The sequence below is a fragment of the Oncorhynchus keta genome, chromosome 34, assembly GCF_023373465.1.
Source record: "Oncorhynchus keta strain PuntledgeMale-10-30-2019 chromosome 34, Oket_V2, whole genome shotgun sequence".
Lineage (NCBI taxonomy): Eukaryota > Metazoa > Chordata > Actinopteri > Salmoniformes > Salmonidae > Oncorhynchus > Oncorhynchus keta.
The window spans coordinates 31,551,806-31,573,886 of record NC_068454.1 but is presented as its reverse complement, the minus strand read 5'-3'; the positions used below and the strand labels follow the sequence as shown (position 1 = coordinate 31,573,886).

The window sequence follows — 22,081 nt, the reverse complement described above, 5'->3', positions numbered from 1 at the left end:
CCCCACATTCACATCTGCCACCTCAACCTTCTTCATCAAGGTGTTGAGGCGTACACCTTAAATGAAGTGGCAAACGACAGATGGGGACAATTTGTACAAAGGGACATTTCAAAAAGTCAACGAGCACATTGGGTAACAGTCTTATTTTATTAACAGACATCATGAAAATTTAACAAAATTCAGTTCATTAAAAAAGGAAAATTAAAAAGTGGGGCAGATAGACAAGACTCCTCTCACAAAATAACTTAATGACGAGGGGGAGGGTAAATGGTGACTGAGGTATGTACTCAGAGCAACAAAAGCAGAGATTCTGAACCACAAATGGATCCATAGCCTCTAAACCCTACACACACCTGTACATTTGAGCAGATTGGATACAGAAGCATTATAGTCATAGCTTCATCTTGCCTTCCAATGGGCTGCATGGAAATGTCTGCATTTTTCCACCAATCCTCTCAGATCTACAGGAGTGGCAAGGGGTCCATTTACAATTCAGCGAGAGAGAACAAAGGCAGAGAGAATATAAAGCACCAGGAAAACAAGATGGAGGGGGACATGGGAGAGCAGAGGTTATATACAGGGAGCCCATGAGTGTGCCTTTGTCATCAACACATGGTTTTATGTAGGTTGAGCAAATCCAGGTGCTTAAAATGTTAAAGCAAGTAGTGAGAGCCTGTCTGTAGTGTGTAGCTGTTTCAGACCTGGGTTCAAATCAATGATGTATATAAACTCTGGATTGCTGATGCTATGCATTGGCTAATGAGAGGCTTTGGAGCCACCGGTCGGCCATATTGGCAGTCCATAGGAATTCCACTTGAATGTTTCAAGGACAAAATGACATATATTTAAGTATTGTTGTTGTAGCGGGGCCAGTAACATTAGTACTTTTTAAGGATGTTTAAAATTAAATGTTTTACTTTTAGCTCGCACAATTACAAATTATGCATGGAGCTGTCTGTAATAGAGTAAATGTGGCAAAAACAATTGGAGACATTTTTTTTACAATGGTGCCAAGATGGGAGGCGTGGTGGCTTCAAAACAGCGCCCCCTGTCAGTCTAGTGTATATACAAATCATTGGTTCAAATACTATCTGAAATCTTTCAAATACTTTGAGCATTTGCTTTAGAGTGCCAGATGGGTGGGGTTTGCACATGTGGGACTTCTCTTGGTTCCATTGCAACAGGCAAGCTCAATCAAGCAGTATTTGAATACACGTCTGGTCTCCTGTGTGCAGCTCTCCTCTCAGGCCTCGCTCTCCCCGGCTGAAGCGTTCTGGACCTCCTCCTCCAGGATAGGAACGATCAGGTTGTCCTTGGACATCAGGTTGTACTTCATCACGAAGCGTGTGAACCGATGGCACAGGAACGTCTCATTCTGCAGGGAGGGACATAGAAGGGAAACAAACAAGAGAATTAGGCTCTGTCCAGAAACAACCCATAGCATGTACCCTCTAGACAGAGAGGTGACTCAAGAAAAGCAGTGTCTGATTCACTAGTTTATAGACTGTAGTGCCATTATAGCTTAGGTCTGCATGAGGTCATTACATTGACTACTGAGCCGGGATCAGTGGACCATAAAGTGAAGCTAATCATCTGCCCAGTTCTAGTAATAACCACATATCAGTGTTTCCCAAAGCATTTTAAGACTAATTCTAACAAACGTAGCCTTAAGATGCTTTTGGGAAACCTGGTCTGAAGCGCCACCTGTTGACTGAATTTGATACAACCACAAGATGGAACATACCTCATCTGGCAGAAAAAAAAGCACAATAACTGACCTGATTCTTCTCAATTTCCTCTTCAACCTGGTGTACACTTGTGGATATGAGCTTTACATTTTCTAATTTCAAAAAGCAGTGTGTCCCTGTGACGCTATTCTTCAGTTTCAATAAGAACGAGGAGCCAAAATCCAGGTCTATTTGGGAAGTGGGAACTTCCAACTACCACTTACCTCATACTTGTCGAATATCTGGCGATGGTGGAAATAGGCATGAGAGAATATCCTATAGATACGGCGACACACAGAGCCCAGCTTGGCTACAGAGGACTCCTTGATGCTCACACTGGGGAGAGAAGATTGAAAGTGTATTAGTAGGAAACCAAAGTATTCCTTTACATAGTGTGTGTGTGTGTGCTCACCGGCTGGGGAAATACTTGTTGCTGTTGAGAAGGCAGGCAGCTCCGTCCAGCGTGTGCCTGGTGTAGTCAATGGCAGGACACTGGACACAAACACACAGGCAATTGCATCCTGTGCCATGGCAGGCTAAATTGAAAAATAAAACCCTGAGTGAATTCAATTCTGATTTTAGTAACACTCACCTCTTTGGGGGTTTTGTGTGCAGCACATAGGAAGATCCACTGTTCTGTGGCAGTCATCTGCGTGCAGGTGTCTGGGTGGCACTCACTCTGCAGTTTCACAGCTAGTCCATTCAGCTCCAGACAGAATTGCCTATAACAGAGAGAAAGAAGGGGTGGGTGGGGGAATGGGGATAAGGAAAAAGATGAGTGAGACAACACCAAAATCAATTACTCTATTTGATTTGGTAGACACACTCAGTGTAGAGAGTCTAATCAGTCAAGTGTGTAGTTGGTATAGGGTCAAAGTAATACGTCTGGTAAGTCAAGTGAAGGAACGCAGTGTACCTGAGGTGCTCGTACTTCCACACTCCCTCGTCCTGTCCCTCTGGAGGCTCCAGGATCTTATCGATGTTAGAGCAGTCTGACCGGATGTTCTGCTGAATGTACTGAACATGGATAATATAATAATAATAATATATGCCATTTAGCAGACGCTTTTATCCAAAGCGACTTACAGTCATGTGTGCATACATTCTACGTATGGGTGGTCCCGGGAATCGAACCCACTACCCTGGCGTTACAAGCGCCATGCTCTACCAACTGAGCTATAGAAGGACCAGTGGACAGGGTACCACTGAGGTTAGTCAAACATCCGGATTCTGCTAGCATCCTTGTTAACAGACTAAGGTTCTGACATGGATGACAATGATCACACTAGATAAGATGCTTTGTAGGTTTATAGGGCAGCAGCCATGTTAAAATAAGGCACAGCTCGTCAATGTCAGGCTTGACAGCTACAAACAGCATTCTGCAATCATGACACTTGAAGCTAATTTGAAGCTCAAAATGGACTCCTCAGTCATTCCCCACTGACTAACTCAACCAAACCTGTTGTACAGCCAGAGTGCTGTCCATCTCCTCAAAGGATTCATCCGGCCAATTGTAGAAATCCTGCAGTGAGAGAGGGACAAAGGGATAACGTTAATCATATTCACTGTATGTGCTCAATGGACAAACGTGTCACCTCTCAGCCTTCACACCATCTAGCCATAGACAGCATTGTTTACATTAGCTAGCAAACACTGTATTGGTTGACATGCTAGCTAACGTTAGATAACTGGTAACTGTCAGCTATTTTGACATAGCTTGCTAGCGAGTTAACTGTTGATGAACTGTAGACTTCAACACTGTAATTAACTAGCAAAAATATTTAGCATCAGCTAACTATCAAAAACGAATTACTTGTGTTGACCTTATACTTGTAAAGTGCCCCAAATTACTTAGCTATACTGAACAAAACTATACAACAATTTCAAAGATTTTACTGAGTTACTGTTCATATCAGGAAATCAGTCCCTAAGCCCTAATCTATGGACTTCACATGACCGGGCAGAAGTGCAGCCATGGGTAGGCCTGGGATGGCATGGGCCCACCCACTGGGGAGCCGGGCCCAGACAATCAGAATTATTTTTCCCCACAAAAGGGTTTTATTACATACAGAAATACTCCCCCCCCCCCCTCCCTCCCTCCTTCAGATGATCCCACAGGTGAAGAAGCGAGATATGGAGGTCCTGGGCTGGTGTGGTTACAAGTGGTCTGTGGTTGTGAGACCAGTTGGACCCTGCCAAATTCTCTAAAATGACGTTTATGGTAGAGAAACGAACATTACAGCTCTGGTAGACATTCCTGCAGGTGCATACCAATTGCATGCTCCCTCAAAACTTGAGACATCTGTGGCATTGTGTTGTGTGACAACACTGCATATTTTAAGTGACCTTTTATTTTCCCCAGCACAAGGGGGGCTTGTGTAATTATCATGCTGTTTAATCAGCTTCTTGATATGCCGCACCTGTCAGGAGGGTGGATTATCTTGGCAAAAGAGAATGCTTACTAACAGGTATGTAAACACATATGTAAATAACATTTTTGAGAAATAAGCTTTTTGTGGGTATGGAACATTTCTGTGATTTTATATTTCAGCTCATGAAACACTTTACTTGTTGCTTTTATATTTTTGTTCCGTGTAGATGAACGTTATCAATACCAAATGTAAACTAGGTTGGCTACTAAATTAGCTTGCCAAAAGATAACGACCCTACCGCTACGCTTGTTTACATTGAGCTGCACTGGGATTGGAACTCAATCATTGTTACATGAAGACACCATGGAGCTGGCGCGAGATATGGGTCGGAAAATGTACCTCAATGCTGGAATGGGATGTGCCGCTGTACTCCAAATTGTACATTTATCCATCCTGCTCCATCAAGAAGATTGAAATTCTACCACTTTTTATCATTGATCCATACGCCATCTAATAGGACGCTGAAACTGAATTCCACATTCCTCTCAATAACATAATTTCCTGTAAAAGTCTTAAGGCCTGTATGTATTGCATTAAAAACAATGGCATAGACCTTCACCATCACTGGAATTACATATCTATTAAAAAAACTCTACATAACTATACATTTGTCCATTTCAATAAATAATTGTGTCAGTAACAAAATACCATTCTCAAACCATCTATAGAAAAATGATGTATTATTATATTTTATGTCTTTGTTATTCCAAATCAAACATCTATTAGGGGAGAAGTTACGTTTATATACAATTAACCAGAATAGTAAAACCTGCTTATCATATAAGGGGAATTTTAATGAGCTCAGTCATTTTTTGAAAAATTCAACGCCACCAACCTTTTCAAAAACAAGATTTGGAATAATATTCCAAATCCTATCTGCAAATTGGATGTAATTCTTGATCCACCTAGTCTTAAAGATAATATCTGATGTACCAAAATCAAGCACACTTAAACCGCCCAGATCTAGAGTATTATACAATACACTCTTTTTTAAATAATGTGGTTTATTCCTCCAAACAAAATGTAAAAGTTTCAAGTCTACTTCTTTACTTGTTGCGTGGGGAACATCCAATGCCATTGCAGCCATTGCAGTCTCGATACTTCTTCAGTTTTTGACAGCAATATGTGACCATTTAACAACCAAGCATCAAACCTCAACATTCTCAGTAATGGGAGTCAAATGTTAATTAGCCCTTTGTTTGGCTTTTACATATCTTGATGCCCAGGTGTGTAATAAAATTTTATGGGAATACAGGCAATATCAGCCAAATCATTAGATTGATACTTTAATGTAAAATGTTCTATTTGATTTAAAAGTCAAACAAGATAGAAGAAAATACATTCAAACACAGCTTTTTATAGACCCTGTTCTACCCCCCCCAATTAGGTAATTTCATTGAGCTATTGCATCCATGTCTGAATGACTTGTTTAAAGTAATTGCCAAATCTAAAGAAATCCAGTGTTTCAAACATAAAACTATACTCTGCCGTATCGAATGCTTTACAAAAAAAATAGAAATATATTTTTGGGGGATTGACAAATAAAACAGTCGTAATTTGAAAGGTTACTTTAATCTATCAAATCTAAAACCAAAGAATATTATTACGAATGTGCCTCCCTCTCATAAATCCCGATTGACAATCATCAGTAATTGTTTCAAGGCATCTTTAATCTTTTTGCAAAGATAACAGTTAACAATTTGACATATTTATTTAAAGTTATAGGCCTCCAGTGTTCTAATATTAAAGCATCTTTATTAGGCTTTGGTAAAGAGATTAAACCTTGAGACATCAAAGAAAGTAACTTCCCCATTTCAATAGCTTCTATGAATACACATTTTTTAAATAAATTACAAATGTCATCTTGAAATACTTTATAAAAAATTCACTGGTTTGACCTTAATTACCAGATGATGTCTTTCTTAATCTCTTCCAAATATATATTTTGATCACACATTCTTTTGAACTCCACATCAATACACAAAGCATTCTCTTTTATGGAGGACAGAAAAGAGGTTATATCGCCAACATTATCCCTTTTAGCATATAATTTACCATCAAACTATGTAACAAAGCAAGACATTTCCTTTGGATTTCTGATGTATGTCCATTAATGTTCAGTTTAACCAAGGACAGTTTAGCATTTATTTTTTCCAAGTAAAAAATATATTTAGTGTTTTTCTCACCTTCTTCCATCCACTTTGTTCTTGATCTCAAATCAAATTGTAAATTGTATTCACATGCGCTGAATACAACAGGTGTAGTAGACCTTACCGTTAAATTCTTACTTACACGCCCTTAACAAAAACGCAGTTCAAGAAATAGAGTTAATAAAATATTTACTAAATAAACGAAAGTTTTCAAAAATCGAATAATTCAAAAGGTAACAAGAAATGTACATAACAATGAGGATATATACCATGGGTACCAGTAGAGTCAATGAGCGTCGGTACAGGTTAATCGAGGTCATTTGTAAAGTGACGATGCATAAATAATAAACAGCGAGTAGCAGCAGTGTAAAAACAATGTAAATAGTCCGGGTGGCCATTTGACTAGTTTAGTTGTTCACCAGTCTTAAGGTTTGGGGGTAGAAGCTGTTAAGGTGCCTTTTGGTCCTAGACTTGGCGCTCCGGTACCGCTTGCCGTGCGGTAGCAGAGAACAGTCTATGACTTGGACCTTCCTCTGACACCACCGCCTACCCTCTGTAGCGCCTTACGGTCAGATACCGAGCCGATGTCATACCAGGCGGTAATGCAAACGGTCCGGATGCTCACGATGGTGCAGCTGTAGAACTTCTTGAGGATCTGGGGACCCATGACAAATCTTTTCAGTCTCCTGAGGGGGAAAAGGAGTTGTCGTGCCCTCTTCACAACTGTCTTGGTTTGTTTGGACCATGATAGTTTGTTGGTGATGTGGACACCAAGGAACTTGAAACTCTCGACCCGCTCCTCTTCAGTCCCGTCGATGTTAATGGGGGCCTGTTCGACCCTCCTTTTCCTGTAGTCCACGATCAGCTCCTTTGTCTTGCTCACATTGAGAGAGAGGTTGTTGTCCTGGCATCACACTGCCAGGTCTCTGATCTCCTCCCTATAGGTTGTCTCATGGTTGTCAGTTATCATGCCGACCACTGTTTTGTCGTCAGCAAACTTAAGGACGGTGTTGGAGTCGTGCTTGACCACTCAGTCATGGGTGAACAGGGAGTATAGAAGGGGACTAAGTACGCACCCCTGAGGGGCCCCAGGGTTGAGGATCAGCGTGCCAGATGTGTTGTTGCCTACCCTTTACCAGCTGGAGGCGTCCCATCAGGAAGTCCAGAATCCTTAAGCTTTGTCCTCATATATTATTTTAATAATGTGCTCGTCTTGATGACTCAAGTCCTCTTGTCCATAGATGGTAACAATGTCTTTGATTATAGACTTTTGGTCTACCTTTCCTCTTTGAATGGTCAACCTTCTGATTTCCCAGTATGCACCATATAACTTCAACAAGTTTGCCTTATTCTAGCATTCAGTTCTAATAGATTTAGCTGCAGTCTTGAACTGTTCATCAGCCGGAAGTGTTTTGTTAAATTTCTGGTAATTGTTATTTTTCTGTCCATCTGTAGATGCTGCAAGGTTGATTGAACTTTTTATTTAATTTAAATTTTTAACCTTTATTTAACCTGGCAAGTCAGTTAAGAACACATTCTTATTTATAATAATAATAATAATATAATATATGCCATTTAGCAGACGCTTTTATCCAAAGCGACTTACAGTCATGTGTGCATACATTCTACGTATGGGTGGTCCCGGGGATCGAACCCACTACCCTGGCGTTACAAGCGCCATGCTCTACCAACTGAGCTACAGAAGGACCTCGGAACAGTGGGTTAACTGCCTGTTCAGGGGTAGAACAACAGATTTGTACCTTGTCCGGTTACTAGTCCAACGCTCTAACCACTAGGCTACCCTGCCGCCCCAGGGGCCTTGAGAACAGAGGTTTCAATAGAGACATCTACTCTGGATATTAAACAAAAATCAATTCTTGATTGCTTGGACATATCTTTGCAACACAATGTATATTGTTATATATATATATATATATATATCTCAAAACCATCAAATCCCAAACATAAATTCAATTTGGAAGGATTATTCATTCTTGTAGCTCAGGAGGTAAGCAATCCCATTGAGGATCCCCGAGAGAATTCCAATCCCCTCCAAAATTCAGTCTGGCATCCACAAATATATCTAAAAGTAGATGGATTTCCTGCTAAAAATCTTGAAATAGGTTTTTGAACTGTTATTTGTAGCATAAATTATTTTTGTAGCTTCCCAAAATAAAAAGACCATTCACATCTATAACTAAAATGAACCATCTTCCAGAATGATGAGCCTTACTATTGATTACTTTACCTTTAAACGTCCCTTTCAAAACTGCCAAGCCAGCAGAATGGTTACTTCCATAACAGCACTTTGTGTTGAACAATGGAGATTGTCTGGCACTGAAATTCCAAAATGTGTGCAGTGGTTACTGCTAGCTAGCATGAGAACAAAAAGGGCAGTTGTCCATTAAAACTAGCAGTATTCTTCTCGATGTATCAGTGTGGATACATGTACAATTTGGAGTACAGTGAGATATCCCCATCCCATCCCTGCTTTGAGGTACGTTTCCTCACCCATATCTTGCACCAGTTCCATGGTGTGGTTAGAGGTTAATATACCCATGATTGCGTTCCTACCCCAGTGCAGCTCAGTCGTAAACAAGTGGTGTAACAGTAGGGTCGGCATCTTCTGGCAACTACGTTAGCTAGCATCAATTAGTTACTTGCTAGCTATCAAAAGTGGTTCTCTGATAGTATTCATATTGGGATTTTAGTCTAGTTTGCCAACTATCTAGCTAGACAAGTGTCGAAATGTCTGCTGTGCAACATTTTTAGCAAGCCAAGTTAGCAAGCTACTAACGTTACTGGCTTGCAGCCCCGACCCTTCCTGTGTTTTTCAGAAGCAATCACCGAAATTAAATTCACGGTTGAGGTAAGGCCACTATGATCACCGATGGCCTCTTCACCAAATGCAATCGTATTCAAATTTCTAGAAACATACCTTCGCCTTGGTTCCAGGCCTATTCCTCCTCAGAACTGCAGTACCCTCCGCCATGACCATCTCGACAGAATGCCCGGATGCAAATGATGCACAAGCTTGTGTGACGGATAACAAGAACTGGGAGTAGTGAGCTACCAAATGGTTGTCATTCCTCCAGAGATATCACTGACACTGCACATTTGCTTGTTTACGTACGTATGTGTGAATCACAGTATTTGAAGTATACACGTGTATGCAGGGGTGGAAGGACTTTTTACCAATACCAGTTCCTTCAACAAAATGTTATGCAGATCTGATTCTGTATATTCAACTTGTCTTATTCAGAGTATTGCAGGTGGGGGGCCTGTGAAACGCACTCCTCAGCCTGAACAGTCCCCACTTGCACATAAAATACATCTCAAATCCTCTTTTCATATATCTGCTCAGGAGATACACATCCAGATTCAATAGTCCACTTTATTATTGTAACAAAACATGATCAGAATTATTTACAATTGAATAACATGTAAAAAAAACGAAGACATGAACGAGGCAACAATCTTCTCTAACAGGATGGATGGGGGTTACAGGGATGTTTTACAGTGAAACAGATTTTACTCTACATATTTGCCAAGGATGTCAGCATCACGGAATAGGAAGTATTCCTGAAAGAAATTGAGATAAATTAAAATTGAGATAAATTAAAATAGACAATCAATACACAAACTAATGAATACAGTAGAACAATTTAAAATGATCACTTATCATACATCTAATGACAATAAAGTAGAAAACAGTTCTAGACATGCCTTGTCTTCCAGGTCGACTTTAGTTCCTCCATACTCTGGCAGAAGGACCGTCTCTCCAACTTTGACACTCATGGGTGTCAGCTTCCCTTTCTGAATGAGATCAGTAGAAAAAAAGGATTTCTATATTGTATCTGGGCATTGTGAAATCTGATAAGCCAGTTAGACAACTCAAGACAGAATTGTAAGCCACAATTGTAGACAGGGGGGCATCATGTTGCCAGAGAAGTTAGTTACACAAATCATACATGAGCTACTGTTGTGCCAGAGAGTAAGATCGAAGTAAATTACCTGGTTTGTGGAGCCTGGTCCCACTGCCACCACTGTGGCCTGCAAAACCTTGCCTTGGGCCTTCTCTGGCAACATGATGCCCCCCTTTGACATAGTCTCCGCAGCCAGACGCTCCACCAGCACCCGGTCAAACATGGGAAGGAATTTCCTGAAAGCCTAAAAGATGTATGAGAACGGTTTTATGACGGAGACAACGTACAACAAAACATTGAAATGGATTTAATCTACATAGCTCAGAGGTTGAGAAGTGTTGGACTCTTCTTCAGTGAGTGCTTGACATTCAATTGTTATACCCTCAAATTGCCACTAGCTAGTTTTATCCATTGTGTGAACTGAAAAATGCTTAAGTAATACAAATGCACGAGGGGCCCCTTCAATAGCCAAAAGGAGATGTGTTGTATATGGTGGATGCCACAGGCTGTGGAGATTCCGTGTCGTTCAACAGTTTTAGGGAAACTGATATGCTGATCGTGAAGGTGGATTTTGTGGCTTTTATTGTATGTGATTAATTGTCCTGCCCAAATTAACAAAGAGTCCAAGGAACTGGCCATAATTGTATTTGCAGCTGAAAGGTTATTGGGTCTCCAGGACTTCATGGCCGAAACATTGCAAGGAATACTGTGCAAAGATGCTCTTCCTTCTCAAGCTCCAGAGTCTGAAGGGATCAGAGTTGACGTTTGAAGGACTAAAGGAGTACATTGATTTGTTTCTTTGGCTTTTATTTATTTGGGAACAATACGAGTATTACAACCCGTACAGTGGGTGGCGACATACACCTCATATTTTTGCCATAGAAAAATAATTAGTGGAACCTTCCTCACAAATTATTTCCTGTACAGTTACAACAGACTACTAGCAGTGTCCAGGCAATTTGCAAGTAGAGCCTGCCAAAGGCAACAAAGACACTGTTAGTATTCACTATTGAAAAGATGTAAAGCAACATTTCCCAAAGGGGTGCACATTTGGAGTTTTGCCCTAACACTACACAGCTAATTAAAATGATCAAAGCTAGATGATTATTTGAATCAGCTGTGTAGTGCTAGGGCAAAAACCAAAACGTACACCCTTTGGGGTTCCAAGGACCGAGTTTGGGAAACCCTGGCTTAAAGCAAGCAATTGTTAGATATCTGATGTAGCACAATCTTTAAGCTAAAACTACAAAAAAAATAATAAAAGGGTTTGGATTCTCTCTGTGGCCTGCATAATGCAAGGAGTTTAGGAGTCAACATTTTGAAGATTTGCAACACCAGCTGCCTGTCTGGTAACAGATGTATCTTTGACCTTGAATGAAGGTTGTCGGTGAGACAGGGTACAGTTTGTGGTTCTAGGCTGTTGACTCCTGGGCAGGGCTCTCCAACCCTGACCCACAGATAAACTTCAATACTAATCATGGCTTTGATGTTAGACTAAATTCCAGAACAGGTCAGGGTTGCACACACCCACACATGGGCCCAAAAATCTATCAAACTTGATTTGTGTCACATTCTTCCTAAACAGGTGTAGATAAACAGTGAAACCTGGGCAAGGCTTTGTGGGGTTTAGTAGGCTCAAGGACCCAGACGTCAAGAGATAACATTGAACAAAAACAAATAATTTGAGGTCTGTTCTTCAGTGACCAGGGTTTCAGATCCCATTCTAACATCTTTAGAATACTGTGCAATATTCCCAAGCAGAATTGTGCAATCTAGTGCGGCAAAATGTATGGACAAATAAAATGCTGTGACGCTGTTGAACATGGGGTCACGGCTTCTGCGTTACCCGGAACTGGTTGATAGCCGGTCATTCCCTTTTTCGTTGTGCAAGGGCAGACAGTGAAATAAACTAGAACATACAATAGGTCAAATAAAATACCACACTTGTGCACATGCTTCTACTCATCACTTTATTCGTTCTTCATAGTTCACTAGTACCCATCAACTACAGTGCCAATTGTGAAACTCGTGCTGGCAATTATATATATATATATATAGCCAACGATTTTGAGATTGATGGCGCAAAATAGCAAGTAATCTTGAGCTCGCTAATTTAGCTATCGTACAATCAGAAGTGTGGAACAATGCACTGCAGATCGCATTGGTCACTATATGACACGCCTTTACACAGTAACCGTAGCTAGCTAATCTGATAAAGTCCTCCTGTATTCTTGGTCATACCTGACCTTGCCTGCGAGAAATCAAAGCATAGGTTAGCTAATACAATAGGAAACTCGGAATGCTAACTCTGCTAGTGACAAACTTGGCATCCTAAATTATATTCTAGCTATGTGTTTTTGATAAATAATGTCTTACCATTTAAGTGAGAGACCTTGTAATGTTGAGCACCGACTTCTTTGAGCGTGGATTTGACACACTGAACGAGTCCCCACGTGAGGAAATATCAAGAAATGGTTCACGCATGCGTGTCTTCAAATGTCCTTTACTTTACAGTTCCTGGACAGTTTCAGTTCCAAAATATTCCGTTACCCCCACAGAATGCAAAAGGTAGGTGTACATATAGAAGGAACTCGCCAGGACAGTTGTGAAGAAATTATCATTTATGTTTCATGTGTTCTCATGTGATTGCAGTTTGCAGCAATGTTGCGCAAGGTGTCAACTTTGAACCCCCCTTTCTCTCCAATGGCGCATGAGAAAGTTCTGGAACATGGGGCCCTGGAACGAGCATATCAGTGAAACATGTAGTTTTATTGACAAGTTAAACATACAAAATAAATAATTTTCCTAAAACAAAGTGTATAAATATCACAATCATTTGACATAATATGGTTTTGATGTAAAGGTTCCTTCAACTTCAGCAAATATTTATCTATTTTTTAAAAACTTTATGCATATTTAGGGGTGGACCGGTAAATTGCCCGGATGCAAAAGGCCATGTGCATTGTTGCCTGTCTCTGAAGCGCTGTACCATTCTTTTCCCCATTATACCATCCTGTCTCCTTCAGACGAGCAAATCGTGTCATCATTAAACAACAAGTAAGTACTATTATGTCTTCGTAACATTTTATAGAGCTTGATGCGCATCAATCTAAACAACATATTGTCTGAAACGTCATGCTTTAGTATCGTTAGCTGAACATATTTTCAAGCCTGTCATGCCTCCAACAACGACATTCAAATAAGTAGCTAGCTATCTGTGCTAACGTTAGCTAGTTAGCCTAAGTAGGATTAGGAATGTAACTTGCATCCACGTTGCCATAATTACAAGACACTGGTAATTATGGCAACTTAACTTGGCTGTCTTTCTCCAATACTTTCCCAATAGTCTTGGTAGTAACGTTTTAATTGGTACTTCGAAGGTAGTTAGTCGCGTAATTGTTTTCATGTTGATTGTCATGTCCTCTGATCTTGATTAAATAATGACAGAGCCCAATTGGTCAAATTTACTCATGTCATGACATGCTGTACCTACAAGAGATTTGATCGCCGTCACAATTTATCCCAAAAGATTGAGTGAAAAAAATCTAGATACATTTAACAATCTGCATTTCTCAGATATTGAATTCTGTAAAGCCGAAGTTAGAGGCGTGAGCAATCAACCCAGTCAGGTGTTGTCCAAGCTCGAGCTGGGGTAGTGTCTACTCGGGCTGCTATAGGCTGCATATACATCTTTGCATTTTCAGTTCACAAATAATGCTTTCCTTTGTCTTTGGCCATCTTTACTACATTTTCAATTCATTCAGTAGCTAGTTCATTAATTTGTGGAAGGCATTAAACATTACTGTGCAATTTGACCTTACGCAACATGACCTGAACACACGTGTGGAGAATCAGAAATGTCTCGAACAGCTCTTTTCCTGTCACAATTGAGCAAATCTCAACAAACTCCCCATCAGATACAACATTAATTTGTAATCAGAGAAGTGCAATAGCCCTCATATGCCTTACATGGAATTAGGCTGCTACTTTATTATTATGCAGAATTCTAACGACATAGAGATCATATTAAATTACCTAAATTAATTATAATTCCTAATTCTATAGCTATCTTGTCCTCTGCCCTTGGTTTGAGTTCTGTGGAATATGAAATTCTGCCAAATCATTCACATGTTAGCCTATTGTGACAGTTTAAGATTCCCTCCTTTTGAGACCATGGCCTGCTGAATAAGTTTGGCATTTGTGTCTTGGTCTTTCTGCAAGACATCAAACACAAACATGCAAATGTGTTTGCTCTGTGTTATGGAAATGGATGTCCTTTTTGTCCTTGAGATTTTCGGGGTATTGCATCATCTGTATCACTTCATTCATTGATTCTTGTCTTACAACTCTTTCTGTACCAGGAGCGGTCACTAGGGTGCACTGTATAGCTTGCCATTGTCACCTCAAGACATTGTCCATATGTGACATCTGGACTGGGGGAGAAGGTGTCTTGGGAATGATCTGGAAGGTTCATGTGTTACAGGCCAAACAAGTAGTTTGCTACTTTTAGCTATTACCAACACATTTAAGTGTATATTAAAATTAAGATGGTCCTGATAGCCAACAGCTGTTGACACAACGCATGCTTTTTGAGTACACTATGACAGAGTAAATACAGTTCCCTTTCCCCCCTTCAGAGATGTTGCGTCTACCCACAGTGATGAGACAGATGAGGCCAGTCAGCAGGGCCCTGGCCCCCCACCTCACCCGGGCTTACGCCAAGGACGTCAAGTTTGGAGCCGATGCTCGGGCCATGATGCTGAAGGGAGTGGATCTGCTGGCTGATGCTGTCGCTGTCACCATGGGACCCAAGGTAGGAGAGGAGGGACTTGCTATGACCATGGGTTCCAGTATTGTGGTGCCAAATGAAATATAAAAATCTGTTAGATTTTACATTTTGCTCCGATTTCGTGGAATGTACGAAACTGCTATGTAAAACCAATCCATTAGTGTTCCACTTTTCATTTGACTCTCATTTCCACCCGAATAACCCTGTGCACCACAGTGTTTTGTTCCAGGTGCCGTTTCTGGCAGGAACAACTGAACACAAGTGTTTTGAGCTATATCCTTTCCCCCTCCCTTCCTCCAGGGTCGCACAGTCATTATCGAGCAGAGCTGGGGCAGCCCCAAGGTGACCAAGGACGGCGTCACTGTAGCCAAGGCCATCGACCTGAAGTGCAAGTACCAGAACATTGGTGCCAAGCTGGTCCAGGACGTGGCCAACAACACGAACGAGGAAGCGGGAGATGGCACCACCACTGCCACCGTGCTGGCCAGAGCCATCGCCAAGGAGGGCTTTGACAGCATCAGTAAAGGAGCTAACCCTGTGGAGATCCGCCGTGGCGTCATGCTGGCTGTGGAGACCGTCATCAATGAGCTGAAGAGGATGTCCAAGCCAGTCACCACCCCTGAGGAGATTGCCCAGGTAACCAATTGTGTTCAGAATATTGATTACTCAAATAAGTCAATATTCTTATCATTTCATATCTATTCAATTGATGCAAATGATTGATTTGCCACAGATGTAATATCTATATTCTACTTTATATATTAAGATAACCTTTTGATGGTGACTAACGTTTTCAATGCTTTCTGTTCTGTCTGCTAGGTGGCCACCATATCTGCTAATGGAGACGTAGAGATCGGCACCATCATCTCTAACGCCATGAAGAAAGTGGGCCGCAAGGGGGTCATCACTGTCAAGGATGGCAAAACCCTTTATGATGAGCTTGAGATCATTGAGGGGCTGAAGTTCGACCGCGGATACATCTCCCCTTACTTCATCAACACAGCCAAAGGTAAGGTCCCCTGTCTGCCATGACCCCACCACCAAGCCCATCTTCTGCTATTTTGGGGCTTTAAAATTAAGAGAAACTCCAGCACACTGGTGATCTTGATGCTCTTCAGATTTAATGGATTCTTATGATCTTCCTGCTCCACATTTGACCATTTTTCATTGTTGAGCTTTTACATCAACCCTCATCTCTGCCCTTCAGGCCAGAAGTGTGAGTTCCAGGATGCCTATGTGTTGCTGAGTGAGAAGAAAATCTCTTCTGTCCAGAGCATCGTCCCTGCCCTGGAATTGGCCAACCAGCACCGCAAACCTCTGGTCATCGTGGCCGAGGATGTGGACGGAGAGGCCCTCAGCACCCTGGTCCTCAACAGGTCAGTTCCCTGTCCATTTAGCACCCTGTGTCTCAGAGAAGCAGTTCTGATCTGGGATCAGTTTTTGCTTTTAGATCATAATTATAATCACGGGGGACCTGATTCTAGGTAAAAAGTCTAAATGAGATGCTTTGTGAATACAGGCCCTTGTACTCAGTCGGTGTCCTTTATTTAACCAGTAAACACCCTTAAGGACCTGTTTTTGCTTTCGCCTTCACATTAACACTGACTGACTGCTTGGGCCAAAGGGACACAACCAGCTTACAGGCATGCAACAATAATATAAAGGTCTTATCTATATCACCAACATCATTCCGCTCTAGGTATTCATTTATGACTGAAGAGTCGACTTCAATTAAGCTGTCGACCCTTTCACAATTCCTGCCCTCTCTTTATGGGTAGAGGAATGTGTGTAGATGTAGGGAGTTAGTCAGTTTGGGGGTGTGTTATATTATCCTCTACAATGGCTGTATTTACACAGGCGGCTAATTTCTGATCTTTTGCCACTAATTGTTTTATTGACCAATCAGCTCTTTGGCCAATAATTGGGAAAAATATGTGTGTTGGGTGTGTTATCAGGGGTTCTCAAACTTTTTGGGGTCAGGGATCCCTTTTGTGATAGCATTCTTTGCAGGTTAGTTTTTTGTAATTCATCTTGTTCTGGAGGGAGCTCTGCAGAGGTCACTAAGCTGGCACACCCAGAGTCATAAAATATGATTTTAAACCTAACCTTATCCACACTGCTAACCATAATGCCTGACCTTAGATTTTGTTTATATGATTTTTTACAATATAGTCAGTTTTCACTTTGCAGCTGGCTTAAGGGGAACTCGCTCAGTTCTGTCTCCAGGACAAAACGTCTTATTAATCCAAACACAATTTGAGTGAGATACAAATATGATACAAGGAGTTTTACTATGACTTCAGCAGTGCATGGCCAAACAAATCAAATCTCGGGCACTGGGAAGGAACATTTTTAAAGGCCCACCTCTCGGCATTGGATACATTTTTGCAGTTTAAACTAATTTTCTGCAATACTACAAATTTTGCCATGAGGCAGAGAACTTTGCAGTTTTAAAGTTTAAATTACAGTGCATTTATGTTTACACATTTTGGGGAATACAAGAAGTATTGAAACCTATATAATTGGTGGAGTATTCTGGATACCAATATCCCTGTAAGCCTCCCAGTCCCATGTTGCACAGGGTTAAGAAATTGTATAGATTTACAATATTTTATTACACACTCTAAACGGATCCCACTTTGAGAGCCTGTATTATATTAACCTCTACTCTTTCTTTAGGCTGAAGGTGGGACTGCAAGTGGTGGCAGTCAAGGCCCCAGGCTTTGGAGACAACAGGAAGGCCCAGCTGCATGACATGGCCGTTGCCACCGGGGGCACTGTAAGATCACTTTTACAATACAACCACCCCATGGTCACATTGATCTATAATTACTGTAAGAACACTGACACCAACCACCCCATACTTGCATCAGTCCATTTTGATTTGAGAAATCAAATTGTAAATCAAGATAAGTTAGTGCGGCTTGTGCTGTTCTGTCGTTCCACACAGAAACATGTCTCCTACTATCCTTGTCTGACTACATACCATGCCAGGCAGGGACACTTGGTCTGACACTTCTGCACTGGCATGATTTGCCAATCAATGAATAGTTTGCGTAGTCATGCTTATCCCATGGCTGAGGCTTTAACTTGGACCTGTTCTAATAATGGAAGTGCACCCTCTATGCCTCTCTTGAAAGATGGGTGCCATTTTGAAATGTTCAATTAGGGCCAATGTATACCTTTTCAAATCCTGCCCTTTACTGACATCCATCCCTTTCCCTCTTCCTTCTCTTTAGGTGTTTGGTGATGAGGCGGTGGGCATTGCTCTGGAGGACATCCAGGCCCATGACTTTGGTAAGGTTGGCGAGGTGTCTGTCACCAAGGACGACACCATGCTGCTGAAGGGGAAGGGAGACACTGCGGCCATTGAGAAGCGCCAGGCAGAAATCGTTGAGCAGCTGGAGAACACCACTAGCGACTATGAGAAGGAGAAGCTCAACGAGAGGCTGGCCAAGCTGTCTGACGGAGTGGCTGTGCTCAAGGTCAGTCACAGGGCAGGGGTTAAGGGGGAGTGGGTCAGAGGAGAAGGGGTCAGCTGGGTTCCTGAATGGCGCAGTGGTCTAAGGCACTGCATCACTACAAACACCCTAGTTTGAATCGAGGCTGTATCACAACCAGCCATGTTTGGGAGTCCCATAGGATGGCGCACAATTGGCCCAGCGCTGTCCGGGTTTGGCCGGTGTAGGCCATCATTGTAAATAAGAATGTGTTCTTAACTGACTTGCCTAGTTAAATAAAACTTGGAGGGGGACATGCAATTGCAGAGTGAAAGACTTAAGAGTGTAGAGAGATGGGTAGCAGTAGGATTTGATTACTTTTTGTCCTTTTAATGTCCCTGAATATTGTCGTATTAGGTAGGATGTTAAAATTAGGAGATTCCTGCCCTGACACAAGATTTCCATTTGTTAATGAGTCACTTCTGTATCTGCCTTGCATGGCAGAGAAAGCAAAAGTGTTGCTGACTGTTCTGTTCCAGGTAGGAGGAACGAGTGATGTGGAGGTGAACGAGAAGAAGGACCGTGTGACCGATGCCCTGAATGCCACCAGGGCCGCTGTGGAGGAGGGCATTGTTCCCGGAGGTGGCTGTGCCCTGCTGCGCTCCATCCCTGCCCTGGATGCCCTCGTGCCCATTAACACTGACCAGAAGATTGGTAAGTAGAGTTCCTGCTCTGGATCTTAACCTAACATGCCAATAGGTTTTTAATTTTGGCTGTGAAGTTGGACACGTGGGGTATGTTTCGATTTTTCTTTCCAACTTCTGGACAGATAAGTATTGTAGCTTAACTTGGTGTATCACTTCCTGTCTCCATAGGATTTGACATCATCAGACGAGCCCTGCGTGTGCCAGCCATGACCATTGCGAAGAACGCTGGTGTGGAGGGCTCTCTAGTGGTGGAGAAGATCCTTCAGGCCGCGGGGGAGATAGGATACGATGCCATGGAGGGAGAATACGTCAACATGGTAGAGAAGGGCATCATCGACCCCACCAAGGTATGGATGCTTCAGCTTGGCACTACACTGTCGTTCACCCAGCGTAAAAAATATATATAAAGACAGGGTCATTTTTCTACTGATTGGAAATATACAGCAATAATGTTTGCAAAAGTTATTTTAATTCAAGTGCTCATTGTGCAAATGTATTTGTTTTGAATAAACAGTTGGAGAGTAAATATATAGTTTACATGTTGTCAAATCTAAGCCAACCCTTTCTGTTTTGCCCCATAGTTGCTAAATAATAAAATGTATTTATAAAAGCCTTACATCAGCTGATATCTCAAAGTGCTGAACAGAAACCCAGCCTAAAACCCCAAACAGCAAGCAATGTAGGTGTAGAAGCACGTAGACAACCCGTCTACTATTTTTTTTCTACTCCCGTTATGATGTAATCTTTGGTTAGACTGACAAAGCCTAGACAAAGGTTGTCTGATGGTGGTATCACAGGTTGTCTGATGGTGGTATCACAGGTTGTCTGATTGTGTCTCCATTACAACAATGACTTGAGTGTCTCGCCCTACAGGTGGTAAGAACGGCACTGATGGACGCTGCAGGTGTGGCTTCTCTGCTCTCCACCGCCGAGTGTGTGGTCACAGAACTGCCCAAGGATGAAAAGGAGGCTGGCATGCCAGGGGGCATGGGTGGTATGGGTGGCATGGGAGGTGGCATGTTCTAAGGCTCACCTCAAAGTGCTGTTTAGACTTAATGGCAGAATGAGGCTAGGGGGCAAATTATCCCTCCAACCCCAGACCTGCCCAAACAGACTGGCCATAAGTTTATTGGTGCTGCAAATGGATGAACCCTACTACTTCTGCTGATTGTCTCCCCTCCACCCTCTGGTAAGAACGGACCAGCCTCCCCAGCCTTACTCCGTCCCTCTACCCACTGAGGCTCTGACCGACTCCAGTCTGCACCGATGATCCCCCGCCACCCACACAGTTTACCTCATAAACATGGCAGTCTCATCATCCATCCTCAACATGCAGAATAGTCTTGAATATCGTGCAGAATATTCCCTGTCAATTATGAAAGATACTCACCAGTGAGAATAATCCAATGCTGTTCTTGGTAAATTGTCATTTGATATCAAATGGAAGTAATGAAGCCTGTTTGTGTGCACTACAGAAGTTCAAAAGAGAAGGCTGACCTAAAATGGTCGAACACAGTATAGATGTAACTCGATATTGATTTACAGTTTTTTTGTATTTTTTTTTGTAACTGTTAATTTCAGTTTTCCTGGTTCACCCACAATGTTGGAAGGAACCATAACTGAAAAGGTTAAGTTAATTAAACAATTATTGCTGAGCATGAGTTTTTTTTCTTCATCTCTGACCTGATTTAATACTGAAAGAATAATTCGATACATTTTACTAAGAAACATGACCTTATGATTGGGTAAGAGTGCCTAGTTTACTAGTAATTTAGCGGAGGGGAAGGCTAAATGTGCATTAAAATCAGCTAAATGCCTTTCTGGCAAAGGGAGGGTGCAGTTTGCAGAGGTTGATTGGGTAGGTAGGTGTAGCAGTTTGGGCCAGTGAAGGTCTAAGCCACAAGTTTTAATGTTAAACCCATTGGTGTCCTCGTGACCTGATTTGTACTTACTGCTCATGACATTTAGCCTACATTTTATTTGATGTGTGTTCATTAGGAGCCACAAACTACCATGCGCGCCTGTAAGCATGTGTTAAACTGCTACTCTACTATTTCCCCCAGTACGTTTTTTCTTTGCAAACAACTGATCATTTAACGTGTTTTGTACAATGTAGACATTGTGTTTTTTTTTAAATGTATTTAATAAAATCAAATGTTCTGAAGGAACAAGTGTATTGTGCTTTAAAAAAAAAAAAATGACCAAACATACCACTTCAGAATATCTGCTGCTTTCAAAAAATGATACACTGAAGGAGAATTCTAACAAAAAATAAATTTAAGATTCATGAACTACAGTGCACATTACGTCTACCTTAAATTAAACCGCGTAGTGCGTACATTCCCGCAACCACTAAGAGCATTGAAGTCCAAGGCGCAACTTCTCCACCGTTTTAGTATTGTGGCTACCACGCTGTAACCGCGTGAAGCGAACTCGTGCATATACTCTGACGGAGCGCAGTCTTGCATCGCGGTCATCTCCATTTCTGCGTTGCTGCTCGTGGCAGTGTCATTTCGCTGAATCTGAATCTACTTTACATTGACAAAAGTATGTGGCACCCCTCCAAATTAGTGGATTCAGCTATTTCAGCCACACCTATTGCTGACAGGTGTATAAAATTGTGTACACAACCATGCAAACACCGGAAGTAGAATGGCCCATACTGAAGAGCTGTGACATGACACCATAGGATGCCACTCAGTTTGTCAAAGACCTGCCTGCTATCGTGCCCTGGTCAACTGCAAGTGATATTGTAAAGTGGAAACGTCTAGGAGCATCAATGGCTGACGGAACCGCAGAGTGCTGCAGCACGTAGCAAGTAAAAATAGCCTCTGTTGCAACAATCACTCAGGTCCAAGCTGCCTCTGGAAGCAACACCAGCACAATAACTTCAACTGGAGCTTCTTAATG

General features: G+C 41.8%; 2 protein-coding genes across 4 annotated transcripts; one reads left to right on the top strand and one right to left on the bottom strand.

The window, feature by feature from the left end:
• Positions 1-128: 128 nt before the first annotated feature.
• On the bottom strand, positions 129-12,942 carry LOC118366933 (MOB-like protein phocein). 3 transcript variants are annotated; one of them, XM_035749796.2, is made up of 8 exons: positions 12,612-12,942; positions 10,324-10,479; positions 3,187-3,249; positions 2,644-2,744; positions 2,320-2,449; positions 2,140-2,219; positions 1,952-2,063; positions 129-1,375 (listed from the first exon to the last, which is right to left on the bottom strand). In XM_035749796.2, the coding sequence occupies exons 1-8, from the start codon at positions 12,612-12,614 to the stop codon at positions 1,244-1,246; spliced, it is 777 nt and encodes a 258-aa protein (XP_035605689.1). In that variant the 5' UTR covers positions 12,615-12,942; the 3' UTR covers positions 129-1,243. The 3 variants fall into 3 exon arrangements, with proteins under 3 accessions (XP_035605689.1, XP_035605686.1, XP_035605687.1); XM_035749793.2 differs by lacking the exons at positions 10,324-10,479; positions 12,612-12,942 and adding an exon at positions 9,248-9,410; XM_035749794.2 differs by lacking the exons at positions 10,324-10,479; positions 12,612-12,942 and adding an exon at positions 8,558-8,624.
• A 184-nt stretch (positions 12,943-13,126) lies between these two features.
• On the top strand, positions 13,127-20,827 carry LOC118366930 (60 kDa heat shock protein, mitochondrial). Its single transcript, XM_035749785.2, has 10 exons — positions 13,127-13,292; positions 14,873-15,048; positions 15,325-15,660; positions 15,844-16,033; positions 16,232-16,400; positions 17,704-17,803; positions 18,264-18,509; positions 19,004-19,178; positions 19,340-19,518; positions 20,045-20,827. Exons 2-10 carry the CDS (start codon positions 14,875-14,877, stop codon positions 20,195-20,197), a joined length of 1,722 nt encoding a protein of 573 aa, XP_035605678.1. The 5' UTR covers positions 13,127-13,292; positions 14,873-14,874; the 3' UTR covers positions 20,198-20,827.
• The last annotated feature ends 1,254 nt before the right edge of the window (positions 20,828-22,081 follow it).